This window comes from Meriones unguiculatus, chromosome 7 (genome assembly GCF_030254825.1).
Source record: "Meriones unguiculatus strain TT.TT164.6M chromosome 7, Bangor_MerUng_6.1, whole genome shotgun sequence".
In the NCBI taxonomy this organism is placed as follows: Eukaryota; Metazoa; Chordata; class Mammalia; order Rodentia; family Muridae; genus Meriones; species Meriones unguiculatus.
The window spans coordinates 37091101-37107331 of NC_083355.1; the positions used below are offsets into that span (position 1 = coordinate 37091101).

Here is a 16231-nt window from a genome sequence, read left to right on the forward strand (position 1 = left end):
TGGGAACTGGTCCTCTGTAAGAACAGCCAAGAGCTCTTTACTGAGCCATCTCTCCAACCCTCCAAATGCTAAACTCTTACTTTAAGTAGTTCTGCAAACCCTATACAATAAACAAACACCCCACAGGTATCACTCTCTTTCCTTTCAGTGACAGCTATACATACCCTGCCAGGACTGGGAGAGACTGCAGCTGTCACACCTCACATATCATAACATTAATACTCGGGGATAGAGGGAGAGAACTGCCTGCTGCCTGCTGTGATAGCTTATTGTTAAACTTTCCTTCTTTCCTTACTTTTTGAGGTTCAAGAAACTGAACCCAGGGCTTTGTACATGCTGGGCAAGAGTTCTACCAATAAGCTACAGCTGCTGTTATAATGCAAAACAGGGGCTAGCAGATGGCTCAGTGAGTAAGGGCACCAGCTGTCTACAACCTGAGTTAATTCTCTAGGGTCCACATGGTAAAAAGAGATAACCAACTTGTGGAAATTATTTTCAGACCCCTTCATGTGAGCACTCATACTGTAGGAGAAAAAGAAAATCCTTGTGTTCACAGATTAGCACTAGGGGAGCCAGGAATGGTTGTTCCTTCAGAGGAAGGGATGTATAACCTGTTACCCTCCCACAAGGCCAGGAGCCTGATGGCCTCTGTGCTATCTGTGTAGCCACACTGGATCCTCCCCCAACCCTAATGACCAGCTTGTTTTTCTCAGTCAATCTGTAGAATCTATCTTTATGGAAACTGTCCCAGGTAGTTTTAATGTAGTCCCGCCTGATCTTTATTTAGCTTACTTAGTTCCCCAAGAAATATGCACACATTATTGTGTACAAGGGATTGAGTTATTTCTCACCAGCAAAGTTTTCACCAATTGTGCTGTGCTTAATTAAATATGCCTAAAATAACCTACTCAGGGTCAGACTCCAGAAGTTTGAACCAACACCAGCTACTGAGTCATGTAGAACTGAACTGACTTCTTGCATCCTGCAGACTGTTACTCTCCTGGCCATGGAAGTCACAGAGACCCCCATACCACACATGTACACACTGAATAAATAATGTAAATAGACCCTTTAAGGCACATTTAATACGCATTGTACCAAACTCCAAGATAGTAACACCCCACATCATAGACTAGGATGCTGGAGACACTCTACTAACGGCCTAAGAACATCATTAGCTGCAAGCCGGAGAGCAAAACTGGTGTCACAGTTGTGCTTGTGTCCTGCCTGGTGTGTTATCCAACTTTATGTGAACAAAAGGAAGACATGTGGCTGTTGAGAAGGTGGACAAGTTACTGAGCACAGATGCTATCTCTAGGTAGTCCATATGGAAGTAGGTCATATACAGAAGGGCAGCTACTGTCATCAAAAGCAATACATTCTAAGTAGTCACCCTCCAATTCTTTGAATGGTTCCTGGAAACAAAGGCTGCTACTAAGCCAAGGATGACTGCTCATTCATACCTTTCCAAAATGAGGAGTCAATACTTTCCTTAGTTTCCAAACTATAATTAATTCTAGTGAGATTCACCAGCAGACCCCACTTCTAACTAGGTTTTCTTCTTAAAATAGTAAGACTGACAACTTTATCAACACTTTCTCTTAAACCAGGCTTTCCTGAAATGGAACAAGAGAGAAAAAGAAGCCAGGTATGATGCTATACACCTGTAACCCCAGCTTCTCAGAACACTCAGGTAGGTTTGTGCGTTCAAGGCCAGACTGGTTAACATAGGGAAAAACAAATAAAAGTGAAAGTGAGTTCAGACTCAGCACATTTTCATTACATGCCCCATGATTTTCACTCTGTACCTTGATTCAGAAAGAAACATATTCTATAAAATCCACAGTCAGTACCTACAGAGATGCTAAAGGAAGACATCCTTCATTTCACACAACTACCTTACGGAATTTTACAAAGATAGAGCAGAGCAGTTTAGGATAATACACAACTGGTAGTACCCCTGCAGATACTCACGCTCCAACCACTGCAGTACAGTGTGGATTCCACCAGAGACAGACATGCTTTGAGACAGAAAAGAGTAAAAGCTATCTCTCCAACTGTAAGACTTTATACTCTTGCTAATGGAGCTCTTGTTAGACAAGAGCTCTGTCCCTGAGATACAGCCTGAGCCCCAAGACTATAGAGTCTTTACACATGCAGGCTCATAAGGCTTTCTTTACTACTCATTCTATGTGTATGTGCATGTTTTGTTTTTCTTTGTTTTTAGATGGTGAGAACTTAATTCCAGGCTTCGAATATGATAGGGAAAGTTATACCAGTAGGCTATATCCCAAGCCATATTTCAATATGTAATGATTTTCATATTATAAAGCCTACAAAACACATGCATTTAAAAAGTAAATAAAAAAAATCCTATATTATAAAACCTAACACTAGAGCAAAACATATGAGCGCAGTACAAGTAAATACAAATGTGTCTATAACACTGACTCTAAAATAGACTTCTCAGTCCAGCTGAGGTCAACCCCAGAGTTCTCTTGAACTTGAACCTATAATGTACACTAAAGCTTTGTGTAAAGTTTTCAGGACAATCAGAAGGGAGACTAGAAAGCAGTTACCTGTTTTGTACCGAAAATTCAAAGTTCTCTATATGCATAAAGACCATATAGTTTAAAGCTCTTTCCAACTATGCAACAAAACTAGAAGATTCGATTGAATTTCATTTTCTGTCATCCACTCATAATTATGATAGAAGATGGTATGATTTTAATAAGCGAAAGTCTATGGATTATTTTTATTATTATTATAGATACATATTTTAAAAGTCCTTATCCTTTGCTGGAGGTCTTAGCATGGCCCTCTGTCCCTCACAGGGCTCTTCCTTTCAGCATGAGCTTGGGTGTCCTGAGAACTGAGCTGTGCTCCACAACAACTGTCTCCTGACACTACCTGCAGATTTTTAATCTGGCAGAGGGCAAACATCTGGCAGAGGGCCCAGACTCATGAGAATGTGGCGTTATTGCCTACTGTGCATAGGTAGTCATTCAGGGGGGGCAGCTGTTGTCCGCCGATTCGGACAACATCCTGCTTGCTTTCTGTCAATGTAACACAAACCTAGACATATCTGAGAAGACAGAAGCACAATAAGATCATGAGTCCACAAAATTGGCCTGTGGGCAGGCAGTGATTCTTAATGAGTGATTGAAGTGGGAGTACCCAGCTCACTGGGCAGGTGGCTCCTGGGGTATATAAGGAATCAGGCCGATAGGTGTTCATCAGAGGCGATGGTGCACACCTTTAATCCCATCACTTGGGAGGCAGGGCACAGGACGGTCTCTATGAACTTGAAGCTGCTCGGGCTGCTAGGGAATTCCAGAATAACCAGGGGTATATAAGTGAGACTCTGTCTCAAGGTGGGGGCTGGGAGGAGGAAGAAGAGGAGGAGGAAAGAAAGCAGGCTGAGCAAGTCATGAGGGAACAGACCAGTAAGCAGCCTTTCTCCATGGCTTCTGCTCTAGTTCCCACCTCTGTGCTTTGCTTTGACCTCTTTCAATGACACAGTAGGAGACGGAACAGGAAGCTGAAATAGGCCCTTTCCTCTCTGTGCTAGTTAGTTTTATGTCAACTCAGCTCTACTGAAAAAATGCCCCTATCAGACTAGCTTACGGGCAAGCCTGTGGTGCATTTTTCTTGATTGATAACTGCTATGGGAGGTCCTCAGCTCACCAAGGGTGGTGCCACCTCCATGCTGGTGGTCCTGGGTTGCTGTAAGCAAGCAGGCTAAGCGAGCCATGAAAAACAAGCCAAGAAGCAGCACTCCTCCGTGGCTTCTCTATCAGTTCCTGCCTCTAGGTTCTAGTGATGGACTGTGTGCTACAGAATCAGAGGCTGAAATAAATCCTGTCCTCCCCAAGCTGCTTTTCATTATGCTGTTTTATAACACTAAAAACCCTAACTACAGACATGTTCTTACGACAATCTAGTAATAGAGTATTGGTTAGAAAAAAAAAACAAGAGGGACTGCTCAGGAGAATTCTGTTTATCTTCTGAGGGAAGTGAGGGTGAATGCTAGGAATCAAGCCCAGAGTGTCATGTACACCAGGCAAACATTCTAACACTGAATTCCATCTTCAACCTCAATCTGTTATCCCGCCAAAACAGATAAGTGTCATCAAGCACAAGCTGGGGAAAAAAAGAATAAGATTCAAGATAATAAATTTCTTTGCTGAAACTGAAGAAAATGTAGATAGTCCTGATGTGACAGAAAAAAATATATTGAAATAGGCATAGAAATTATTTACTTTTGGTTAGCAAAGTTTCATAATTAAGACCCTATTTCCTTACATCATGCTTCTGGCACATTTTGGGGCTGTTTGATGGCATTGGATCTATTTATCTGATGGGTATGTTTGTACTGTGCCTATGCTAGCCATCCCCAAGGACTCAGGACATAGAACAAGCAGGAGCCTTAAAGGCCACATGGAGTCCCCAATGGTGGATCCTGAAAAGCCAAAGAAGCTTTAACCCTAAACTTGTTTGTATTGTGCATCAGTCAGGAAAAGTCTGCAAATGCCAGGCAGGCCTGCTTCAGCCAAGGGAAGCTGCTGCAAAGGTCTTCCGTTTGGAAGCACTTACCAGTTTTTCTGGTACAATAGCTACAGCTGTGGACTTTCTAAGCGCAAATGGACATATGCGAGACAAGAAATACCAGGACAGGCGCCATCTGCAACTGACTGTCTCACAAGCTGGGACTACAAAGTAGGAGTGACAAGGGACAGAATTTCCTTAGGGCAAAACAGTAAACAAAACAAACAAACAAACAAAAACCCTTCTGGCCGGTAAAGGCCTTAAAGGCAAGGATTAGAAGTGGTGTCCTTTGCAGCTGGTGTCCTCAACACTTTCTTCCCTCTTCATAAGTAATGAATACTGTCTATTTTAGACTAGACATGTAAAGAAAAAGAAGCAAGAGACCCACACCTATTTCTTTCCCCTAATCAACACTTCGGTCTTTTATCCAACAGTTTATTTAAGATTAAGAGACAGTAGATAAAAAGATAAGAACTCTCAACAGGAAGGAGTATTCTTTAGCCACAGAGTCATCTCAAAGTTGAGTCTACATAAAAGGAAATAAATAACTTAAAAAATTACATTTCCTTATCTGACTTCACATGTATGTGTGGACTTATGCATGTGTACCACAGTGTATGTGTAAGGGTCAGAGGAGTTTGTTCTCTCTCTCCATTAAGTGGGTTCCAGGAATTGAACTTAGGTCTGTCTTGAGGCTTCAAGTACAGTTACCGGCTGAACCATCTTGCTGGCTCACAAACATTTTTTAAGAGGTGTCGTCAGTCTTCGAAGCAAAGACAGAGACATAAATCCCATTTGAGGCTGAGGATGTGGCTGAGTGGGTACAGTGCTTGTCTTACATTCACAAAGCCCTGGGTTCAATCCCTAGCACGACGGAAACAAGAAGTGACAGCATAAACCTGTAAACGCAGATGTCAAGGTCATCTTCAGCTACACAGTTAGAAGCCAGCCCGAGACACATGGCTTCTGCTATCACTAAAGGAGAACAAAATATTTTACAATCATAAATCCATAAAGAAAGGGAAAACATAAAAGTGATAAAATGCTAGTGGAAAGCGTACAGACTGGCAAAAATACCACAGATTCTTAAATGCTCAGGACTTGCAGCACTGTAGGATTGTATGGCGGGGTACAGCCATTTAAAAGAGAAGATGGGTGGAGGAGGTAGGAATGAAGTCTGCCTAGTAAGTACAAGGCTCTGAGTTCAACCCACAGCAAAGCTCTAGTAAATAAAGAAAAGAGGATGCCAGGCATTTAATCCCAGAAGAGAAAGAGACGGGCGGATTTCTGAGTTTGAGCTTGCCTGGTCTACAGAGCTGAGTTCCAGTAGAGGCAGGGCTACACAGAGAAACTGTCTCAAAACCAAACAAGCAAACAAAAACCAACCCCCACCCCCAAAAAAAGGATTATGATATCATCCCTAGGACAGAATAATAGATTTCCATTCATTTTCCATGAGGCCCTTCAGAGAAGATAAAGCTGTGAGGGTTGGTAGGTTCTGTGACCTTACACAGACTGGATGCTAAGACTCTCTTTAGCCTTTCCCAAGTTCCTAGCATCCAGACGGTCAGCAGAGTCTTTATAGTATACTCACGATATTTAGAGACTTTTAACAAAGAATCAGGCGGTTCAAAAAAAAAAAAAGGACATGCCTTTTAAAAGTCCACAGAAATAATCTGACTTTAAGAACAGAAAAACAAAACCAAGCCCTCCCTGCAATAACAGCTTCAGTGACCTGAGAGATGGTTTCAAACAGTGTGATTAAAGTTCTAGGAGAGAAGAGACAAAACAGGGCAGGGAAGAAAGTAAAGACTAAACAGAACTTTCCCAAATTTGAGAAAAACATCAGCTCACAGATTTCAGAAGTTCTATGTACTTCAAAGTCAGGTAAGGCCACGACAAAAGATGGAAGGGGCAGGAGGCTGCAGAGACGCTTTCGGCACTACCCAACCTAGCAACTACTAGCCACATGTTTTTATATGTAGTAGAGAAACTGAAATGCTTGCCTAATTTTAATTCATTTCAGCTTACATAACCCATGTAGGCTAATGTCTAGTATAGTAAATAGAACAACTAAAGAGAGTTAAGGCTGTAGTTCCATCATGCAGCACTGCCTCAGCAAGTCCCTCAGTTTGATCGCCTCCCACAAACTACAAACAACATGGCAAAGAGGCTTAAGGAAATGGCAACTATCCTTTATAATATTTGCATTTTACCAATTTAAATAAATAGAAACAGTAAACAAGGGGCTATGGATGCAGCTCAGCGATAGAATGGTTACTTAGTATGCTCTGGGTGTGGTCCTCAGAACTAAAAAGATACAAAGACAAATTAGAAAATTGAATATTAAATCAAATCTTGGCTGCAAGAAATCCTTGGTAGTATTTTTAAGATTTGAGAGTAATTATTGTAGTTCTCTGTGTGCATGTGTATAGGGCAGGTATTGATGTTGAGTGTCCTCCTTAATCACGGTCATTTGTGGTTTGAATATTAAATACTCCCAGCTGCTAATAATGCCGTTGGAGGAAAGCCGTGGAACCTTTAGGAAAGCGAGCCTTGTGGGAGGAAGCAATGACTAGGGGTGGACCTTGAGGCTGTATGTATGGCTTCCCTCACTTCCTGTGCACTCTGCTTCCAGATGTGAGGTGACCAGCCAGCTTCCTGCTCTTCTCTGCCGTGATGGGCTATATCCCCCAGGAACTGTAAGCCAAAGCAAGTGTTTCCCCTGTAAGTTGATTTTGTCACAGATAGTCCTGGTTGCCATGGAACTCTCTCTATGTAGACCAGGGTGGCCTTGAATTCCACCTGCCTCTGCTTCCTGAGTGCTGGGATTAAAGGCTCACATCACTATACCTGGCTCCAACTTATTTTTTAAAACAGGATCTCTCACTGATTGGCTAGCCTGGCTTGCCAGCATGCCACTGAAAGCCCCGTGTCTTCACCTTGAGTCACTGGAAGTACAGGCCCTTGCTGCCATGCCCAGGTCCTCATGCTTGTATGGTAAGCACTTTACCCAGGGAGCCATGTTCCTGGTCCTATTACCCTACTTCGGTTCTTTTAAAGGAAAGAGCCTTTTGTTTTGGAAATGTATGACAAAATACTCACAGATGAAGTGAAGCCAGGGTCTGGGATTTGCTTTAGAATAATGGAGTAGGCTGTGGAAAGGATGGGGATTCTGAGCGCTTTCATTAACGAAGTAAATAAATACAGGGCAGAGAACAGGTTGAAGAACTGGAAAGGCTTCAGAGTAGGGAGAAAATGATTCCTAACCTAGAATTCATACAAAAGTGCTACGTGTGAAAACAATAAAGGAGATATGTAAGAAAAAACAAAACAAAACAAAACAAACAAACAAACAAAAAAAACAGGTGAAAATGTAGGGCAGGAGAGATGGCTCAGTGATTAAGAGCACTGGTTCTTCCAGAGGTCCTGAGTTCAATTCCCAGCACCCATATGGTGATTCACAACTGTCTGAAATTCCAGTATATCCAACACCTTTTGGCTTTTGTAGGCACTACACGCATGGGGCACACAGATATACATGCAGGCAAAACACCCATACACATTAAAAAAAAAAAAAAGATGATGTCTCCTAAAACGTATTTCCCTATTCTCAGGAAGCTGCTGGGAGATGTGTTTACCAAAATGAAATAATAAACCAAGAAAAGAAAAATAAAATGGGAAGAATATACATAGGAGAGGAGGGTGGTACTGTAGGACTCAGGGTACAGCCTAGTAGTCTGCAGTAGAAAAGGTTTAAAACTTTAGGAGACGTCAAGAAAGGAGAGCTGACACGCTACTTGGGAGACTATAAATGCAAAGAAACTTTGGACTGAATTGTGTTTAAGAACATAAAAGAAGACATTAAATTAACTATATTTACAAAAAGTTTTATGGAGAAAAAATCACACCTTATTCTATAGGTCAACATGACTCTACATTACAATAACAATAATCACCAACCTAAGAGAAATTCAAGGTAACTTTACCAGGAAAATGGGGATGTGGAAGTAAACATGTAGGTGATGACAGCAAGGGAGAGAGGAGCCCCTAAAACCTGCACATTCCAATAAAGCATGCTTTATTTAGAGGCAAATAGCAAAGGACCAACTAGAGGAGGCAAGAGAGGCTGCATCTGTGGAGGAAGAGAGCTGGGGCTCATACTGGGGAGAGAAGGCTAGGGTCTGAGGCTTTCATGTAGTTAGTTTCTTGTTTTTTAAAGACAGCGTCTCACACTTTGGCCCAAGCTAATCTGAAGCTAACTACAAAGCCCAGTCTAGTCTTAGAGATGCTGCAATCCTCTTGCCTAAGCTCCATCCTGCCAGGATTGCAGACACCATGCCCAACCCCAGGTGATTCTAAAAGCTATACTTACATCACCCTGGGAAAAAGCATCCTAAAGAATGACATTATCAATATTCTCATCTATAGCACAGTGACGGGGTTGGGGATTTAGCTCAGTGGTAGAGCGCTTGCCTAGCAAGCGCAAGGCCCTGGGTTCGGTCCTCAGCTCTGGGAAAAAAAAAAAAAAAGACAAAATAACAAAAAGACCAAAAAAAAACAAGGTAACTAGCACAGTGACAAAGGAAGCCACGCAGCCATGGGAACTCATGGGCATGTCAAAACTCCATTGCCTTGGTGCAGGCTTTGACTTGAAGCAGCTGTTACTTGCTGGTGAGTATATTGAGAAAATGTTTCTAAGCAACTAACACACGTGAAATGAAAAACAATGACATTGGAGTCAACTGAACACAGAGAAATTTTATTTAAACTCTTGTTAAGGTTTTTGTTTTATTTAAATAGGGGGAATAATTTTTCTTTTTTAGTAATATAATTATCTGATATAACTAAACTAAGAAGAACTCCACAGTGGGCAAATTTTACTCTGTGTGCTATTTATAAGGTAGACTTATAAGCTGGGGTGTGTACATGTGAACTGCTGTGGATCAAACCTAGAGCAAACACAGTTGGCCAGCACTCTGCCACTGAACGACATCCTCAGCCTCACAAAAGCTTTTCTGATCAACACTGGAATAAAAGTAAAATCATTCCCGGTTCAAATCTCTACTAGAGAGTTCATTTCTTTATCTGTGGTATAATCTATTTGAAGAAGTAATTGGGGCTAGGGAGATAGCTCAGTCAGTAAAGTGCTTGTTTTGGAAGCATGAGGACTTGGTTTTGATGACCAGAACCCTTAAACAAAAACAAAGACAAGCATGGTGGGAAACGGTTTTAATACCAGCAGTGAGGAAACAGGCACAGATTGGCAGATCCCTGGGGCTGGTTGGTCACCTAGCTTAGCGTGCCTGGTGAGCTCCAGGCCAAACAAGGGCTCACCTCTGGTACACACACACACACACACACACACACACACACACACACAGGAATAGTAAGGTCTGGGAGATGGCTCAGTTGGTTAAGTGCATAATGTACATGAGTATCCGAGTTTGATCCTTAGCAGCCACATAGGAGAGCCAGATATGGAGAAATGCATCCGTAACTCCAGCACTTTGAAAGCAAAGAAGACAGATACCTGGAGCTCCTCAGACAACCACTAGCTGAATCAACAAACACCAGTTCAGATCCAGTCTCTAAAGATAAGGTGGACAGATGCCAACCACTGGCCTCCATATCCGCAAGCACACAAGTATGGAGCCACTACGCACAAACACGTGAAGAAATGCTATCTTTTTAACGTATACTACCTCATACTATAACAAATGGTAGTTTAGTAAGCACTTTAATTAAAGCTTTTGTAACAGCATTATATTATAGTTTGGGCTCTCTGGACTAATCTTACTAAGTTAAATTTTGACTCTTTTTGTTCATATCAGGACAAGAGCAGAATGAAAGGTAAACTCTGCAGGACCTCCCTCACTTGCTTCCTTCGCCCAGAGGACATTAATTCAGTGTTCAGAGGGGTGAAAGCTCTTTTCCTTTGTAAGGCTTTATTTATTTTCACCACTGAAAAATGCCAATTAAGAGAGTCATGATAATGCTATTCCTGAGAGAAAAAGAACCCATGAGAAAAACCTGAAGAATCAGCAGTTGGCTAGAGATGGAACTAGGGGTGGGGTGAGTTGTGCTTGCTAGGCAAGTTAAAGCCCCAACGTTTAGACACATTTTACAGACTATTTTTTTTCTTTTTTAAACAATTTATTTTATTTTATGTGCACTGGTGTGAGGATGTCAGATTCCCTGGAATTGGAGTTACAGACAGTTATGAGCTGTCATGTAGGTGGCTGGGAAATGAACCCAGAGCAGCCTCTGGAAAAGCAGCCAGTGCTCCTAACCACTGAGCCTTCTTTCCAACCCCTACAGACTGCTTTTTACAATAGCAGGCATGTGATAAATATCTTATTAGTCCCAATATTGTATCAGTACCTTCGAGGGAGGGCTTTTGATTAACATTCACCTTCTTTTAGGAGGCTTCCTATGTATGATTCAGTTAATTAGAAATGCAAACAGGAAAGTGAACTAACATGCCTTTGTTTTCTTTTAAGACCTGAAAACTTGTCCTAGTTTCTGTGACCCAAATATCTTTCTGACTTCTGAAGGAAAGCATTCATGCATGCATGCCAACTGTCCTAGACATCATGCTTGGGGCTTAATGGGCCAATGGGAGGTTAGGCTCTAAGAAAAGAGAACAGATGCATATCTGGGTTAGTTACTTGACGACTGTGAGCTAGAAACGCTTCTTAACACATTACTTTCCTCATATTAAAGCCAATTCTGTCTGCAGGGTAACCTTGGTTTTCTTCTTCTAGACTCAGCCAAGTTATAGTCTGACTCACTTGTCTACTCTAAAAAATTCTTACTCAGTGCTAAGAAAAGCAGCAATTAACCACTGTGGCAACAAGGTAGTCGGTGAACCTGTGCTGGTATTTAAAGCACCGAAGAATCTTCTAAGTTCAACTTAATATCTTGTTGTTTTAGCAACAGTAGTCATATCTCACACTGGTATTTCTAAAACCCTAAGCAATGTAATCCATCTGTCCGCTCTGGAGAGTGCATGGTTAATCATTTTCTTTCACTGTGTTAAATATATTTCAGTCTCATTCAAATTATTCTATAGTTTCATTTGGTAGACAGGGAATAACAATCCTCTGCTAAATCTTAGCTCATCTTTTCTTATTTTCATGTTTTGATCAAATGTGAGCTCATTAGCAACATATTTTCTTTTCAGCTGAGTCTTTTTTTACAAAAAGATTTTATTGATTACTTTTACTTTATGTGTATGAGTATTTGCTTGCATATATGTATGTATGTGTACCATGTGTGTGCAATACCTACAGAAGCCAGAAGAAGGTGTTGGAGCCCTAAAACTAGAGTTACAGATAGCTGTGAGCTGCCATGTGGGTGCTGAGAATTGAACCATGGTCCTCTGTTAAGCACAGGCAGTGCTCTTAAGCACTGAGTTTCTTGAGTGGGAAGTCAAGCCAGGCAGGGTGGTATATGCCTATAATCCTACACATAGAGGAGGTAAAGCCTGGAGGATCAGAAGTTCAAAGTTATTCTCAACTACATGGGGAGATGCCAACTTAGGTTAAGACCATTTCAACAAACAAACAAGTAAACAAGCTTTAAAATATTTATTTAGTAAGTCACTCTCTAAGTAACTGCATAGCTGTCTTTTTTTATTATTAAAATAAAATAAAAACTCATCATAGAGTTACCATAGTTCATCACAAGGAAAGTTTTTCCTTAGAGGTTCATGCACTGGGAAGATGGATCCTTAGCATGCTGAAGTTGAGACTGGGGAATAGCCTAATGGGAAGTGTTGAGGTCACTAGGAACATTACCTCTTTGAAGACATTACAGTAGTTCTTGTGAAAGTCTGTCTAGGTTTTGGAAGAGTGAGGTTTTTTTATTTGTTTGTTTGTTTGTTTTGTTTTGTTTGGGACAGAGTTTCTGTATATGTAGCTTTGGCTGTCCTCGAACTCACTCTGTAGACCAGGCTGGCCTCAAAATCACAGAGATCCACCTGCCTCTGCCTCCTGAGTGCTGGGATTAAAGGTGAGAGCCACTGCTACATGGCTGAAAAAGTATGTTTTTACTTAAGAAAATAAATAAATAAATAAATCACTGCCTCTGCCTCTCCTTTGTTTCCAGTGTTGCCACTGTGACCTCTCTCTTATTATATGTCATCTTCCACAATTCTACACAATGCAAGGGAGCTAAAGCACCCTCACCATGGTGATTAAATATCGACATCATGAACATAAACCTCTCAAACTGTAAGCTAATAAGCCTCTTTACGTGGGTGTTTTGTTATAGCACTGGAAAACAAGCTGCTACAAATGAATCACTTTACATATAAGGGAAAATCGGCCTTATTATTAACAAGCTCTCCAAGTGAAATAAGACTCTGACCTGCAAGTTATTCAGAGGTTCCATCTTCATGACGGGGCCCAAGGTGTTGAGAGGCAGCGAGACATCAATACTCTGGTTTGGCATCAGTGGAGTATGTATGGCCAGGGGAGTGCTTGGGATGACACCAAAGCTAGAGAGGAGGAACGCCCAGACATTAGTCAAGAGGCAGGACTCACACACTTCTAGGGTTTTCATATGCTCTTTACCACAGTGAGGTAACTTTCAGGACAGGTAAATGGAAGGAATAGCAGGAAGCAGTGTGCTCAGCTGACCTGCTCTAACCTGACTATGCCATAACTTGTGATTGTTTATATGGATTAAAAAGACAAGTGTTCATAGGCAGGAACTGTTGCTGATGCTATGATTTTGAAAGACTCTTCTGTGTATCATGTACTGGAGGGACAATTTTAATGATCATCTCATTATATATAAATTTTTTTCTATAAATAATCTTTTGGAAAAAGATTTAAGCATCTCTCCTGTGAGTAACCCTAGTACCTGTGAGGCTAGCACTGGAAGATCACAAGGAATGTTCACTCTGAAAAGAAAAGCATGGAAAATTAATGTTCTGTCACTAGCTTAATAACCTATCTGGTCAGAGATAGAGAGAGAGTAATAGTATACGCTGTTTTTACTGTTCTAGATGGAGGAGAAGCAGTAAAGAAGGGTACCTTTTCTTTGCCACTATTTGTCATTTTCTTGATTGCCATTCTGATCGGATGAAACAGACTTTCAAAATGGTTTTATTTTACTTTTTCCCAACAGACATATGGACATTACCATTATTGTCATGGTGTTTCTTCTTTGGAGAACTGTATGTTTGGTCAGTTCATTAGACTATTTACTGGTTAGGTCTTTGTTTCTGTCTTTGTTTTTTTGGGGGCTGTTTTTTTGTTGTTGTTTGTTTGTTTGTTTGTTTGTTTGGTTTTGGTTTGTGAGATAAGGGTTCTTATAGGCCAGACTAGCTTTGAACTCACTGTGTAGCCAAGGATGATCGTGAACTGCTGAATCTCCTGCCTCCACCTCCTGCGTATTGGGAACACAGGCATGTCCACCATGTCCCAATCTGACTGGAAAATAAATTTTCAAAAACCATTTTTGATGAGGCATGGTGGTACATACCTTTAATCCCAACACACAGGAGGCAGAAGCAGGCAGATCTCTGAATTCCAGACCAATCTGTTTACAGAGTGAGTTCTAGAACAGTCAGGGCCACAAAGAGAAATCCTGTCTTTAAACACCAAACAAGAACAATAACAAAAAACACTGTGCTTCTTTCTCCTCTCCCCTGAAATCCTGTGTGTGTGTGTGTGTGTGTGTGTGTGTGTGTGTGTGTGTGTGGTGCTGGAAATCCAGCCCAGCGCTTTGTGTGTACTGAGTGAGTTTTCTACCACTGAGCTATACCTCAAACTTGTAACTTATTCTCTAGAGACGAAGCTGACAGTTGAACAGACTTACAAGAGCCAAGCTTACTCTCCATTCAGGACTTGCCAGCTTGAGCTTTGAGCCCCTGCTGAATGGAGCACTCCTTTGTTCGGTACAGAGCACACGACTGCGCAGCACCCAACGCAGGATGTTGCTTCTTACCTGTTCTTGTTGAACTGGATGGCAAAGTCTGTCATGTGCTGCAGAGCTTTGTTGGTAAAGTTCATTTCCATATAGATGTGCCCCTGGCGGTGAGTGAACGTCCCCGAGATCTCCAAACCTTTAGCCTTTACCGCAGGTAGCCAGACCTGATGAAACACAACACAAAGCCCAGGAAAGGTTTAGCTTGATGATGCTTCTTCCCCAGCGTATAAAAGGAGATCACGGTGATTTTTACACAACAAATCCTAATTTCATGTGAAAGGTTATGAATAAAGTAGTCTTTTTTGAATTTTGAGATCATGCTCAGTCACTTAACCAATTTAAAATAAAAGTCTATAAGCAACTGGCTTTTTTTTTTCTTTTCCTTTTTTTTTGGGGGGGGGGGGTCGGGTCATTTTACTGTTTTAAGTACTGCTGCCAAATGGTTATCCAAGTGAAAAACATTCTGATGAGTAGCATGTTTCTGTTAGGCCTGAAAAAGGACTTAAAGGAAAGAGGTTGAATCTACAAATGAGAACAGCATAGCTGTCATCTTTCAAGACATTTCTAACATACTAGGCCCCCACCCTCATTAAGGGCAAGGACTATATGTTATGTTATATTTAAATCTTTTCCCATTTCTGACAAATAGTAAAATGACTCAGACATTGCTTAAATAATCTGAGTGCTTTCTCTACATATAACTGATTATGCATCCTTGGCCTCAAAAATCTATGATATTCCTGACTCATGATACTTAAAAAAAAAAAAAGTTTATAAACTGTTATGATCCCCAGCTAAAGGGTTTGTGAGTAGTGGATAATAATAATTTACCCAGCCACACTGAAAATATAAACATAAGATATTGTTTTTCATATATCATTTGGGGCAACAAAACAAACAAAGAAGCCAAACAAATACTCAGTGATACATGGAGTAAGGCAGACTACATGAAACTTGGGTATTTTTACGGTTTGTCGGCACCAATCTCACACCACCTTTATTTCACAGGGTAGACTGGTAACGTTTGTTTTAAAATGTGACATAATGAAGCCAACTGCAAAGTTACCCTATCGCTATCCTTACAAAACATACCAGGACATATAAAGATGTTCTCTGAAACATCACAACAAAAATGAGGGAAGCATCAGGCAGTAACATAAATGGTATATTAACAGTATAATAATTAGTAAGCTATGATTTCTCAGTCTAGTGAATACAGCCATTCAAGAGAATGTGGTAATGATAAAACTATGTAAAGTGGCAAATCCCAGTGCTAGCATTTTCAAAGGATACAATATGTAGGTGTATGCAGTCTTTCCTTTCTGCTTTGAAAGCACAAAGACAATTAACAGTTATTGTACATGGGGAAATGAGGACAAGAAAAAGCTTAATTTCTGTCTTATATCTGTAAATTATTTCAATTGGGCATTCACTGGTACAGTGTTTTTTTTTTTTTTAAAGATTTATTCATTTGTTATTTATATAGTGTTCTGTCCACATGTGTGCCTACATGCCAGAAGAAGGGATGAGATCTCACTATAGATGGTTATGAGTCACCATGTGGTTGCTGGGAATTGAACTTAGGACCTTTGGAAGAATAGCTCTTAACCTCTGAGCCATCTCTCCAGTGCCAGACGTATAGGCTTTATGTTGAAAAGTACATTAAATAATAATGTTTTATTACTTATTTGTTTTTCGAGACAGGTGTAGCCCTGGAAGGCCTAAAACTCGCTCTAGACCA

General features: G+C 40.9%; 1 protein-coding gene across 3 annotated transcripts in view; it reads right to left on the minus strand.

Moving 5' to 3' along the window:
- Ap2b1 (adaptor related protein complex 2 subunit beta 1) overlaps positions 1-16231 on the minus strand; it is a 108012-nt gene that overhangs the window by 27389 nt on the left and 64392 nt on the right. For all 3 annotated transcript variants that reach the window (XM_021649020.2, XM_021649017.2, XM_021649018.2), the window contains 2 exons: positions 14509-14654; positions 12922-13051 (listed from right to left, as the gene is read on the minus strand). In XM_021649020.2, coding sequence (XP_021504695.1) covers positions 12922-13051; positions 14509-14654 — 276 coding nt within the window. The remainder of the gene's footprint in view (positions 1-12921; positions 13052-14508; positions 14655-16231) is intronic.